The sequence below is a fragment of the Pygoscelis adeliae genome, unplaced genomic scaffold (assembly GCF_000699105.1).
Source record: "Pygoscelis adeliae isolate BGI_AS28 unplaced genomic scaffold, ASM69910v1 Scaffold57, whole genome shotgun sequence".
In the NCBI taxonomy this organism is placed as follows: domain Eukaryota; kingdom Metazoa; phylum Chordata; class Aves; order Sphenisciformes; family Spheniscidae; genus Pygoscelis; species Pygoscelis adeliae.
In genome coordinates this window covers 9,391,984-9,407,021 of record NW_008825615.1, presented here as the reverse complement: position 1 = coordinate 9,407,021, position 15,038 = coordinate 9,391,984, and the positions used below count along the sequence as shown (strand labels likewise).

Sequence of the window (15,038 nt, the reverse complement as noted above, 5' to 3'; positions counted from 1 at the left end):
CTACTCTATTTAACCAAAACTTCAGGATTTGAAACAAAGGATGGAAAAACAACAGGTTTTTGCCAAAATCCATTTGAAAACAAAAAAAACCGACAGTCCTGAAGAAAAAAAAAAAAAACTACTAAAGTTGCAATGCACTGTGCAAAGAGTAGATGCAATGTTGGGGACAGAAATCTCTCTGAGGTAGAGCACAATTCAAACAGTGATGTCCTGGCAGGACACCTGGAAGCCTGGGGAGTGCTGGTAAGAGCTGTCTATGCTTAAGGCATGGTATAAATGACAGCTCATCCAATTCTGAAATGTCACTAAGCACTTTCCATTTGTTGTGCCAGTTCCTGAAATTAGCCAGGAAGGAAGAGATGTTTGTGAGAGATATTTTTCTTCTCTTCTCCCATATTTAAAGAAACAGAGCCAAAAGGCTATTGTAGTAAGTCCTTTTTGGCAGACCTTAGAGACAACCTGTCAATCCTAGGAAAGCATCAAGGTGACCATGTACATTTCAGACCTCTATATTGTAAACCACAATCTATGATCACGCCTTTTCAGCTCTCATAGGTCAATAGTTTTAATTTACAGAAAACAACTGTGAACCTTGAAAGCTGTGTATTTGCTTATATGAAAAGCCTTTCAGGGCTTTTACTTCATCCATTAGAAAAGTGAGATTTATAGGCCTTACTAGATTTTCCCCAGAATCAATAACATCCCAAGTAGCAGGAATAGGGGCAGAACAGGGACATAAAAGTACAGCAACTTAACTTCTATGGACTATGAGAAAGTGCATCTCAGTTCCCAAATTTTTTGCTTTTATCTGTTCTACTTTCAGCTGGTTACTGATTTACACAGCAAATTTGACCGTTTCTCTGTACAATTCAGTTCACAGAGAGGTTTTGTGAGCTTCTAAAGCAAAATGGTCTAATAATCTATGTATAACTATTCATAAAAGAAGTCTTTAGAAATTCAAATACGAAGATATCCCACTTTGCCTCTGAATATGTTCAGTATTATTTGAATCCAATTCTCAGCTGCCCAAGAAAAGGAAACGAGCACTATTACTTTCTCTTATGTACGTGAATAAGGAATAAAAGTCATTATTAATCTGTGATATAAAAATATAACACATATTCCCTGGTACCTCTAGTCTCTTCTTTGTTTGGAGTACAGTGCCTCAGTACTTCTCTGCGCTTCTTTAATATTTATAATGAAGTTATACTGAAACTTTTACAGCTTACATCAATTACCTCATCAGGAAGTGTATCACACTGGATTTCTTTGCCCATGGCAGTCATAATCAAATTTTGATCTCATGACCTTAAAATAGTAACTCAAAGGTGGCACAATTTCAAACTGTTTTCATAGGATCATTGGACAGTTTGGGTCGGAAGGGACCTTCAAAGATCATCTAGTTCCAACACCCTTTCCATGGGCAGGGACATCTTCCACTAGATCAGATTGCTCAAAGCCCCATCTGACCTGACCTTGAACACTTCCAATGATGGGACATCCATAGCTCCTCTGGGGAACCTGTTCCAGTGTCTCACCACCCTCGTCGTAAAAAATTTCTTCCTTATGTCTTTTCTAAATCTACCCTCTTCAGTTTAAACCATTGTGCCTTGTCCTGTCACTACAGGACTTGGTAAAAAGTCTCTCTCTTCATCTTTCTTATAAGCCCCCTTTAAGTACTGAAAGGCCACAATAAGGTCTCCCCAAAGCCTTCTCTTCTCCAGGCTGAACAACCCCAACTCTCTCAGCCTTTATTCATAGGAGAGATGTTCCAGCCCTCTGATCATCTTCGTGGTCCTCCTCTGGACTTGCTCTAACAGGTCCATGTCTTTCTTGTACTGGGGACCCCAGAGCTGGATGCAGTACTCCAGGTGGGGTCTCACAAGAGCAGAGTAGAGGGGGAGAATCGCCTCTCTCAACCTGCTGGCCACACTTCTTTTTATGTAGCCCAGGATATGGTTGGCTTTCTGGACCGCAAGCACACATTGCCAGCTCATGTCCAATTTTTCATTCAGCAGTATCCCCAAGTCCTTCTCAGCAGGGCTGCTCTCAATCCCTTCATCCCCCAGCCTGTATTGATACTGGGGATTGCTTCAACCCAGGTGCAGGATCTTGCATTTGGCCTTGTTGAATTTCATGAGGTTCACATGGGCCCACTTCTCAAGCCTGCCAAGGTCCCCCTGGATGGCATCCTTTCCCTCTAGCATATCAGCTGCACCACCGAACTTGGTGTCATCTGCAAACTTGCTGAGGGTGCACTCAATCCCACTGTGTCATTGATGAAGGTATTAAATACTATTGAATGCATTTTGATGCATTCAAACCATTTTAATGTTCATTCAGATAGAATTCTGATCTGGAAAAAAGCTGCAACCGTGGTTAGTGCTGAATTTGTTGAGTTGTTATACTCTTTGCAAAAATTAGAACTGCAATTCAGGTTTTAAAGGAAACTTTATTATGGGGTGGTTTATCATTTTATACTCTTTCAGGTACATGAATGAAGTGAAGGTTTCCATACATCCCACTGCATTTGGAAAAGGTTTATTTTTGTTTGCTTACATTTTGAAATTAAGAACTATCATCTTATATGGGTTTATATTAATTACTATTTGTACTAATCTTATTTAACTGTAAGAAGCATTATCATGATAACCATTTTAGTGCTGAACATAGTGAAATGCTTCACCACAATAGCATTGTGTATGGAGCAAACACTGTAAAATGTGAAGGGAGCTAACATCATCTAGGTTTTATGATACCTAGAAGTGTGGTAGCTATGCACAATGTATGAATTAAAAAAACATTCTGGATAAGCATCTTATGTGATGCTGTTCTAAATAAAATGACAGTTGACAAAATATGTTAATGGTGGGACTAAAGATAAACAAAACAATAAACCAAGGTAAAATAAGTAAAATGACCTCGTGTTTGAGTTCAAAGGCCACATCGTTTACACCTTGACAACCTGACAAAAGAGGTGATTTCTACTGGCTGCAGTTAAATATCCAGAAAGCTTTACCACTTCCTGTGTGATTTCAGTCACTGGCTTTACAGGAGTTAGGGTGGGAGTAAAGTAAATATTTGATTGTATGATACCTGCTTTTTGTAGTTTTCAGAAGAACAAAAGTAACACACATTTCCATACAGTCCTTAGTATCAGCACTAAAAGGTATGCAAGCTTCTGCATCATCACAAGGAGCTTCTTTGTTTAAAATAAACAAACAAATAAACAAAAAATATCGCAGTCTATCTTTAGGGGAAATCTTTCAAAGCACCTAACCACAGAATCCCCATCTGGTACATCACAGGTGTTCTGTGTGTAAAATGAGGATTTCATTATCTAGAGCAGCCTATACAATATATTTCACAAACTCCAAAACTAGCTGCATTTTACCATATGGGCTTGATTTTTCTTGTTTTTACTGGCATGGAGTCTGTTAAAACTAAGTCTTGTAAACACAGTGTGAGGTGAGAACTTGGCAATTACATTAATATAGAACTTTTTGGACAATGTGTTTAATCCTAGTGGTACAAGTATATTATTCAAAGAATTTTGCCACGACTGTTTAAACGAAGGTTAAGGAAAAGTACTTTATTCTTCTTTATAAATATAGAAATTTTTTTTCCATGCACAAGTAAATAAACTTCATCTGATTCTGTTTGCTAATATAGTTTGCTGCATTGCACTGTTCTTGTAATGTCATATGGATTTTTTTAATCATATATTGAAATATTGAATATTTTGAGCGCTATAGACTGAATATTATTTCCATAGCTCTTGCATCCCTGAGCACATTTATGTTATTGTTAGGTTCACAGAAAATTGATTCTCACTATAATACTCATCTGAAAGATACTATATGTGACTCCTCTCCTGGGCACTCCAAAGGAATACATTGCATATTGCCATACTGTAAGATAGTTTTTCACTTATTTAACAAATAAGAACAAACAAAGGATCAATGATTTTGCTGTAGCAAGCTTTTCTTCCCGTCACTTAAACAACCACCATACTTTTCCTGCTATAATTTCCTGCACTGAAATGTTCTCTTTCCCCATTTGAAACATCATTCCTAACCCCCTCCTTTGGGTGCTGTACAGCCAAAAAGGCCTTTAAATTTCCTTAGGTCAGCTTTGTTAGACTGAGGACAGAGTACCTCAGGCGGGCTTTTACTGTATAGCATTACTGCTATAGCATCCGTAATTTTTCTGTAATGTATACAACACTTACATATTGAACTATAACTTCTTTCTCACTGTCTTGAGATAGCAACATGCCTTATTCATAAGTTCATTTTTCTTGAGCAACATAGAGTCATTCTAAAAAGAAAAGAAAACCTGAATTTCATATCACATCGAATCCATATGTATACCCTTATATAAAAGAATATCCTCAAAATGTATACCCAGATAGAAAAAGAGCTTAGTAAAATAACTCTATTTTATTAATATTGTTATTCATTCAGATCAGAAAAAACACTAGGACAGCAGCTCCAGAATCTCTTCTTGAGCCTTTACGCAGTCAAACTTTGTTATCTTGAATCTTCAAGGATTTATTCAACCATAGTTCCCAAGGAATTTAATAAATTTTTTGAGTAACTGATTTCAAAATTTGACCCTGATGTGCATTTTTCTGGACAGTCAGCGGAGTTCATTTCTCATTAAAGATAAATTTTAGATTTTTTTTATGAAGGAGAAAGAAGCAATGGTGAATTCACTCTCCACCTGTCATAAAAGATCTATAAGATCATGCACTTGCCTAGGAAGTGCAAGATAGGTCATTCCCATTCTGTGTCATTCCCAATATGACAGGGACTGAAACCCACATATTCCACCTCCCAGGATGTTTTGTAAAAGCTGCTTATTTAAATTCCTGAATAAATATTCTCAGCACTAAGCTGTTGTTTAAAAAACTATCTTCAACAAAGATAGCAATGACACTGCACCAGTGGTTTTGAGGGAAATTCTTGTGACTACAATGCTTTGAGCTTTAATTCAGTGGCATCTTAACATGTTATGTGGGTTTAGAACATATGTGCCAGATTGCATTCTTCCAGGGACTATCTGAACAGTTAAATATGAGATATGCAGCTCAGCCCAGACAGGACAGCAATGAGTGATGCAGATTTCATTTCACAATGGTATAGCCAGTTACATTTATTTTCTGGTGAAACAGTCTGCTAGGGGCTCTTGAGAACGTAAGTGGATTGGTAGGGTTTTAATGAGACTGAGGCAAAATTGGTGTACCAAGGTTACAATCTAGGCACCTTAAGTGCTCTTTTGGATCTCACCCTAGAACCATCAGAACTATACCAAAATTAGATACAGAAAGGAAATGTTTCTCAACCACAAAGATTGACTCTGGTCAAGTACTTAAATATCAGTATTTACATTAGCTTATGTGAATTTCCAAAATGGAAAAAATCTTTTAATAGCTAGTAAGTTCTATTTCCACCTGTCATGATATGTTAGAGAAATCAGTTGTGTATTTATTTGGCGTTTTGTTTGGGTTTGGGTTTTTTTTTAATTCTGCCTTACTTGGGAACATTTATAGATATTCAGCTACTGTATGTACAGTAAGGTATCATCATTACTCCCCCTCTACAGAATGCACTGAAAGTTTGCTGAACATTAAATGTTAGTCTGATAGAGAGATATGATTTCATCAACAATGTGTGAGACTTTAAAGTGCAACCAAAGGGAAGAAATAGGAATTAAGTAAAATAGAAAGCTACTTCCATTATATTTTCATTATATGATCTGGCTGAGTAAAATTGGACTAGAATTAACATCTTGCCCCAGAAGAATAATTTCATTCCTTGTGCTGAGTAAAGTGCCCACTGAGTTAAGTTTCTATTACTGTAGCCATGGCAATTCCTGTTTCAATGATCCAGCAGAATAGAATCCTCTCTTAAATACCATTTCCCTAGAGAAAATAAGCAATTAAACAACAACAACAACAACAAAAGAATATTTATACTGTCTTATAATTACATCTAAACTGCCTAGTTTCTTCTTTGATAACATCTACCTGTGAATATGTCTTTCTGTGAGGTTTTATGTTTGTTTATGTACAATCAGCAGAAAGTGTTGAAAGCAGCATTACATACAAAGGAAATACTGTAATGATCATCAGAAACAGTCAGGCTGATAACTGATGGTTGTTCTAAACCTGATGGGGTCATCAGAAGCAAGGATCTCAGACGTGAACATCATGTCAACATGTCTCTATGCCTGTATTAGCATAACCTTGGCAATACTGGGTCTGTCCTAGAAAGGTAGCTACAAAATGTAGTGATCTACATTTTACAGGAAAAGAGAGAATGATGATGAATTAGAGAAATTAACAGAAAATTATTATTTTGAGTAACCTGGTACAATAACATAAGACCAAATCTAATCTTACATATACGAGAAAAAAATGATTGGTTTTGGTGGGATTTCAGTCAGGGCACAACTGTGGATTATATTTTAAAAAGTATTTAGACGATGAAGTTGCCCACTCATATACCAAATGCAATGATTTTTCAAAAACTGGAAACAGGTAGGGGTTTTTTATGAGCGTAGAATCAACAGTAATGTAGAATCTCCCATTGCATTCATCCATCTTCACAATTTTACAGTTAACAGTCAGAAAAAAGTCCAACACAGCACTTTGGAAGAAAAATGATTGTCTCTCATAAAACATAGCTAGTAGATCTACGTTGAGCAAAGTGAATGATATGCATTCAAACATTGGCAGAATGTATGTGTCATCAATACACCCTTCTAATTAGTAAATTGTACTTTAACAAATGGCACTTCTGCCACGATAGTTGCTCTTCAGTCTTTAATGTGTCAGGTATGGTTGGTAACGAATGAATGTTTTCACCACTTCCAAACAAATAGATTTTCTCCCTGAATATTTGTCGACTAAAGTAATGGAAAATACCCATGAGATACTTCTTTAAATGTAGTATCAGAAGCCTCATTTAACCTCATACTAAGTTAAATCTTTCATTTTTACATGTCTTTTTTTCCAGGAATTTTACGGTTGTTAATTCAAAAATCATCGTTGTTACTATACGACCTGAGCCCAAAACTACGGATTCTTTCCTGGAGATAGAACTAGCCCATCTGTCTAATGTAAGTAAAAGGATAACTGATATGCTCTTCCAAGAGTATTTCTCAGATCATATGAGAGAAAGAAGTGGGGTTGTTTTAAATATCAGGTAATAAAACCCAGTTTAACTGCTAAAACTTAAGCCCAGGAACAGTCTAACATACTTTGAAGGGAATGTGTAATTGTTTCATGCATGTGTCTATGCAAAACAATTAATGTTGTTGTGTGAGTTTTGAGGTTTTCATTCAAACAGCAATTTGTAATGAAAACTCTCCATTAACTGCTTTGATGGACACAATTGAAAATGTAGTATTGTTCTGAATGCTTAACATTTTGTTCCCTGCATAGGTCATAAAGCTACATAGTTCTTCAGACCTTTTCTTCTTTTCTTTCATTATTTTATACTCAAAAGCCAGTTTTTACCTAACCTGTTGTAGCAGACTGAAAAAAATGCTCTGGTTCCAATTTAGCTTACAATTCTAATAAATGTTTGAGATTTTTTGTGCAATTATTTTTAATTCTGTACTTTTCAGCCTTTAGTCTCGTTAAAAATGTTTTAAATCTGAAAAAAGGGATTCTATGTCTAACTATATGAAAAATATTAATAGCTTTTCTTTATGCTGTCAGCAATCTCCCAGCAGCCACAGGGAGAATAAATTTTGAGGGAAATTTTTGTCATGTACGATATTGGGGAAATAATGTTAAACAACAAGCATGGGAGTCATTTATGTGAAGGCATGGCATATAAACTCTGTCTGTTTATGTAACTAAGAGTTAGAGTTTACTTTTAATAAAGTCATAAAGAGACAATTAGAAGAGACATAGTTACTAGAGCTTTAGTAAATAGTATTGTTATGCAAAAGACTGTAAAGCTGTGATTTTTTGTTATAAACAGTTGCCCAAGTGGTCATATAGGTACAATTCAGCTGGAGGAGTTCCAAATATTTTGGTCAGTACCAAATTTGGATTAGTGTCTCTGGGCAAAGGTATGAAAAAACCTCTTTGAATGCTAGATCTTTGATTTGCATTTTACACAAGGTTAGAAGAAACTGACTATTTTGCCATCAATGGTCATTATGACCCTCCATTCAGTTCCCAGAAAAATGTTATTACAAAGAAAATCTCAGTGAAATTTACTGCAAAGTCAGGCAGAAAAAAAAGAAAGGAATAGAGGAACATAAACTGAGATGACTCCTTACCTTTCAGTAAGATCAGAAGTTTATTGACGAAGAATTGTGGAGATTTGGGGTTTTATGGTGCTCTATTTCTATTTAATTTTAGGATGTTTTTAGGGTGGGTAGGTATGTTTTCTTGGTTTTGTTTGGTTTTTTCCCAACCTAAGTTACGTCATATATATTAAGAGAAAATATCAGTCTTTAACATAACTTTTGCTCCTGTCAGATATTTAACTAGAAATGTAATAGAGTATTTGCTGAAGTAAACCACAAGTTAATCCTATATATCAGGAAAAAAAAAACACCTTTGAAATAAAATACTTGTTTTGATCTTACTAAGATCATGATTAAGAAGAATTTATGGTATTTCTCAATGCGGGATTTTAATTTCCATTATTTTAACAACGATTGTGGCTACTTACATGAGTTGTAGATAAGGAATATTGGAGTATGACTTCTATATTTTGAAATTGGAATTATTACTTGCAAAAGTGTGGGGTAGTAGGTAGGAAAAAAAAAGATTGTAATTACTTTGGTCACTTATGTTAGAAAAGAAATTTTTTTTTTTTAAATCAATACTAGTAAGCAACGTGTCAGCATTGAAAATACTTATAAGCCAAACACAAACTATTAAAACCAGCACAATATAAGCAAGTCTAGACTAACGAAAGGTTGAACCACTGTTCCCACAAGCTGAAATTCTAGAAAATTCTTAGAGAAGGATTTTGGTTTTTTTATTTTTTAAATCCATCCTTTTGAGTAATTTACAGAACAAGTTTTTGCTAAGTTTCAAAATCTTGGAAATGAAATGAAACTTCATTGTTACAAAAGGTCAGTTTAGAGATACTGATTGTCACCTTGCTTTGTCAACTTTTCAGTAACAGAATATTAAAAGGTATTGTATTAGCTCATGTCTTGACAAGGCAAAAAGACAATAACCTTGCCAATAGATATCAGAGCCTTTTTTTTTTTTCTTTGGCTCATTTTTGTCCTATAATTTAATCCAGAGAAGCATCAAGTGCTTGGAACAAATTTCCAGTCCTTAAATTGGACTTACATACATAGTACATTTATATAGGACCTCGATCCACCTGGGTATAAGAGTTGTATGGGCAGATACAATGATAAAATATTGCTTTAGAAAGTCTGGGAATGGAAACCAGTTTTACAATTTTAATATCTTTAAATGTTTGGTGATTTTTACATGTGACGCTTAGCCTCCATAATGGGACTTTGGTTTAAAGAACTAAGGCTGTAGATGCATAGAAATATTCTGTTTTATGTTTGGGTGTTTCTTGCCTTCAGACTGAATCTAGTTCTAATTTTTTTTGCTCTAATTTTCTCAGCTGAAAACAAGAATTTATTTAACTATAAATATTACAATAGAACAAGCTTTATATGTCACATACAGAAAGATAAAACTAGTATAAATGTATCTTTAGTGTTTAAACTTAATATATTAATGACTTGCAGATTAATCATGACGTCAATTAAATAGATTCATTATTAAACAGAAAATACAGACATTCTCTTTCATCTGATTTTTTTTGAATGGCTCTTCATGTTGTTATTTTTGTTCTTTTCAAACCTTTGTTCTTGAAATGCGGTTCATTATTCAGAAGTTTGTTTCCAAATTGATTTAATGACTAATTTTTACACAACCTCTAGAGCATGTGTACTAATATATAGGAGTATACCCACACATTTGTTCTTTTACCTCCCCATCCACTGACTAAATTAAGTAGATAAAAAAATATGAAAAAAGATGGACAAATGTGATCATTTAGTTAGAGTTAATATGTTTAATTCAAATTAACCTTTAAATATTCATTTATTCAAAGTTTACCATCATTGCTTCATTTTATATCAAAATTAGCCAGTTTATTAATAAAACCAGAGGATTATTTTGTGGAGGAAGTGTAAGCCACAATTACATGTGCTGTTTGGAATATAGCATGGTATTTGGATTTGCAGGTAAATTAAAATATAGTAGACAGTTGACCACAGTGAGAATGTAGGTTGCAATGCATTATTTAGAGAACATGATTATTTGGTCTTAGACACTGTGAACATGTCAATGAACGTGATTGCATTTTTCCAGTAGTTTGATTAAAGAGACATGGAAGTAATCTTTTAAAAACTGCACAACTCAAACAAAATCCTATTTGCTCCAGGGAGAACATGAACTCTCACCTTCTGACAGCACAGAAGTTTACTCCAGGGACACTAAAGTAATGAGCCAGCAGTAGCATAGGACATCAAGCTTTCAACGAGGCTGAAAACCCTGGCTCCAAAACACAGTTGGCATTGTGCTGCATAGTTGTCAAAGCTGCCAATCACATTTCGAAAGTTCAGTTTTATATGCCAGGCAGAGATATATATACATACACACCCACACACATATGTCTATTTTTGAGATATCCAAGTTCTTTACTGTAGTGTATAAATCAATAGTGCAACAGTCGTAAACATTAATGGACACAGTAGCTGCTTCCTTAGCTGCAGCTAAGTAATTAACTGGCAAGAGCTGTGATGAAAGATCGCTGCCCTCACAAGAGCGACGGCTGTTGGAGGTAGCTCAATGACAGCAGTGTGAGGAGACATTGCCAGGAGGCCAGACCCAGAAAGACTCTGAAAAAGGGAGCAACAGGTTAAGGGCGAAGACAAAAATAGGAAGGAGGGCTTCTTGTGGTCCTTGCAGTGCTTGAAGGGTGTTTGATCAGGATATCAAAAGAGGAAGAAGTTCTGGAAGGCTTCTGTGCCCTTACAAGCTGCCATGCCCAGCAGAGCAAGCCCTCACACAAGACCTTCTTAAGGAACAGGAGTAGTATTTATCTTGCTTTCCACGTTTCTGCTTAATTTCTCATTAGTGACTGCAATGGCCAAATGTACTCTTTTTTTTTCTATTTGAGTACATTTCAAAGAGAGTGAAGCATGTGGTCTGACAGCAGCAGCTTTATTGTGTTTCAGCTTTCTGCAAAGGCTTTTATTTCCCTCTATTTTGTAGATTTTTTTATAATGGACATTTTTTCTGAAAGTGTTTTTGTATTCTTTCTATTTGCACTGTGGGAATAGCAAGCATAAACTGTATGATATCTGCTGCTAGGAAAGACAGGTCTCAGATCTCAGATCCGCAATGTGTTATTACAATTCAGCTAGAAGTACTTTTTTAATATGCATTTAGCTATATCAGATTGCAAGTAGAATTTCTTCACCCAGTCTTAGGATAAAAATTAATACTCTTTATAAAATGAAATTTAAAAATAAAGGTTAATTCTGCACCATCATTCTGTTGTTCTTAATTCTTACTCTTCTATATCCTCTTCTGTCAATGTATTGGAAAGCTTTTGGCTAATGATGCAGGAATTGGTCTCTGAATCTCAGTGGACCTGTGCCCTCTTCCCTCTCCTCTTCTTTATATTATAAATACTTCAGGGAATGGAACATCCTTTATTTATATTTGTACAGTGCTATATTAATATAAAGTGCCATAAGTATATGTTGGTTTTAAATATTTATACTCTACTCCTAATATTCAATACAGTCAGCAAAATACTGAAGTAGAGGATCAAAATTTCCCTAAATGCCTCTATCACAAGCATCTTCAGAAGGACCTTTTTTATCTTTGACAAAAAGGTGGATGGAAGAATTTAAATATTTAATAGATTTTTACTTCACAGGCTGCCATGTTTTTTCTATAAATAAAACACTTTTCAGAATGAAATATCAAGGTGCGTTTTGTCTATATGAAATTATCTTTATATCTACTGCACCAACACTGTTCATGACAGAACTACACTAACATTGACATAAGAAAATAGTGTATTCCACCTGTTTCTTCAAACCACTTGTGATTTTGTTAAAAATACATTTTTATTCTGTATTTTATATCTAATTTATTTATATAGTTCTGACTTCTGGGAATATTCAATGTTTATGATGAACAGGAATACAGTTTTGCAGTTTTAAGCCAGTTAAGTACTTCCAGGTCAATCTGAGTTTTGATAAATGAAGATTTACAAGTTTAGGGACAAAACTTGGATTTTAATTTTGTCTCAACTCTTCCTACGCAGCAAAATAAACATGAGTAATAATAGAGACATTTCAATTTCCCAAAACATTACCCACATTTTACTGATGTGTAATAAACCTAGATTCCCGTCCTGCTCTAAATCAAATCAGAAATCTTCCACTGACTCCAAAGAGGTCGGAGCTCGGATTGTAAAGCTCAAGAAAAAAAAATATTTTGAGCAAAAATCTCTGCTGATTTAGGATATAATTGACAAAGGGATTTGGGTATTGAATGTGGGGTTACCTGAAACCCCAGCCTCCAGACATTTTGCCCAAAATATGTTTAAAATTTTTAAAGACATTACTGGCTTTGACATCCAAGTTCCCGAGGGGCCTAAAGTTCTGCTTCTAAACACACCTAGAAATGTTCAGTCAAGTTGAGTCTCTTAACAGATTAACTCTTATCTCATATTTCAGTTCTACTAGGATATACCAAATAGACAACTTTATGCTTACCTTATCTAAGAGAGAGAATACAGCAAATAGTCTGCTTTGAGGTTCAAGTGCTTTTTAAATACTCCATAAGAATTAACTTTAAGCTTTCGCAATTTCATTGGCAGCAATTTGTCAGAGTATAAGTGTGATCTTGTAGGAGGAGACCCAAATAAATGTCTAGGTCAAACATGACATATTTTTTTGTATACCAGTAACTAATATGTTTGTTTGTTTTCTTCTTAGGGCACATTGAATCCCTACTGTGTGCTGTGGGATGATTCAAGAACGTAAGTGACAGATGTTTGCTTCTATGGCTATGGCTCAAATATTACAAAGTACCTAACAATATTTAAGTAGTTGGTCAGTAAATGGGTTGGTACCAGGGCAGGGAAAATGAATGTTTCACAGAGTGAAAGTACTGGATTCTCCAGTCACTTGGCTTCCTTTCTGCAGCTATGTAAATTGAAATAATACAATATCTCACCAGGAAGAGATTACTCACATAATAATTTTAATCTGCTTTTTCAAGATTAAAATGAGGATGTCTAAGAACTGTAGTTCCTTGATGGTAGTTGCTGGGCAACAAGCGAGTGGGTAAACGATCAGACAGATAACTAAGGAAGGCTCCCATTTCTGTTACTGCAGGGAGAAATATAATTTTCAAGTGTGATACCCACAGCAATCTTAATTTTAGTTGGTGCAAATTTTCATTTTAGTTTAGTAAAATAATAGCTGTGTACTAAATAGTGAAAGCTTGCTAGCAGTCTTCTGCCACTTTTTTCAGTGTATGTCTCTTCTATAGCAAAACAGAAAATGTTGCTGTAAAGAAGTAAAGCAGTAAAATCAGTGTGGTTCAAAAAGAATTCTAAGTTTATGCAGTTGTAATTTGCTGCATTAATCTTTCACAGTAAATCTCCCATTAAAGTCAAGGTGAACTTTGCCTAAATACAGATTAAGTGTTTCAAGAAGGATCCCTATGTGGTTGCCTTATTAATTTTTTTAAAGATGATGTTGTACTTCTTGTCCAGGTGTATTATGTATGTCTTATACTACAGACTCATCTACAGTGTTAGAAATTGTATGCCTGTGATTTTGTGAGTGCTTTTATCCTTGAGCTTGGGTTTACAGCAGTACACTGATGGATGAGAAACAACATTATAGTATAGAAATGAGAAACTTTGGATATGATACTAGAAATCATTCCAAATACAAGTAGTACCATGGTCTGTGCCTCTACAAAAGAATCATAATGCAGTTATTTGCCAGCAACATCATAATGTTCCATTTCTGTAAAATGTGTGGAATAAAGTACATGAAAGACTTGATATTATGTATTATTATGTGTATGTGGAATGCAAAGCATTTGGAACATATTCTTTGTTTCCTCTTCACAATGTTTTGCTTACACAGTAGTAGTACAGTGCTTTATTTACCATTTTTTACATGCATTAAAGCACTGTGTATTTAGAGCACATGCTCTGATTTCACTGCTCCAGTCCAGAATATATCAAAGGCATATTTGCATAGAATTAGACTACCAAAAAAAAAAAAAAAAAGCATGCTGTGGATTTAACAATGTGATTAAAAGTTTTCATGCAGGTATTTGGGATGAATAGGCGAAGCAATTGCAAACAAATGTATTTTGTCTTTGCCACTTGTTTTTCATGCATTGTTTAGTGCTACATATAAGTACTGGTTTCAGTATGCTTCAAAATCTGGATGGAAAAGTAAACTTTTGAAACATCTATAATTCACATAAAGCTTACGTAAAATAGCCTGAGGTTTTGAGGGAAAAACACATGCTTTTGTGTTCTGAAGGATATCTTTCCTAGTCATATTATTTAATGGTAGCTATTGACGATGTTAAAATACTTGAAGATTAGGGGTATTCTTGGAGATTTATCAGTTTTGAAAAGTGATATGAACCATCAAATATTCACAATAAGCTATGATGTATCAGTAAGTTCTGCATGGACACCATTGTCATTTGTTTTACACATGTACGTATGTTATTTTATGAGAATGTTACATTATCTCTTACCTGAGTGTGTAATAGCAAGAGCAAAATTCTACTTTTTTCCTCCATCCCTTAGGAAAAGGTCCCTAATGTTAGCTGTGGGAGCATTAGTTGATTCATAATTTTATTTTTGCAACGCTGTTTCTTTTTGTTTTGGAGCATTTTATTTGTATTTACAACGTGAGTTTTAAATTATCATGAAAGCTCTATAATGCTGAATCAGTTCCTATCATTTTAA

The 15,038-nt window shown here is 34.8% G+C and overlaps 1 protein-coding gene across 2 annotated transcripts in view; it reads left to right on the top strand.

Moving 5' to 3' along the window:
* The window catches only part of BAI3 (brain-specific angiogenesis inhibitor 3), a 481,908-nt gene that overhangs the window by 282,152 nt on the left and 184,718 nt on the right, over window positions 1-15,038 (top strand). For both annotated transcript variants that reach the window (XM_009333162.1, XM_009333161.1), the window contains 2 exons: window positions 7,023-7,125; window positions 13,027-13,070. In XM_009333162.1, the coding sequence (XP_009331437.1) occupies window positions 7,023-7,125; window positions 13,027-13,070 (147 nt within the window). The remainder of the gene's footprint in view (window positions 1-7,022; window positions 7,126-13,026; window positions 13,071-15,038) is intronic.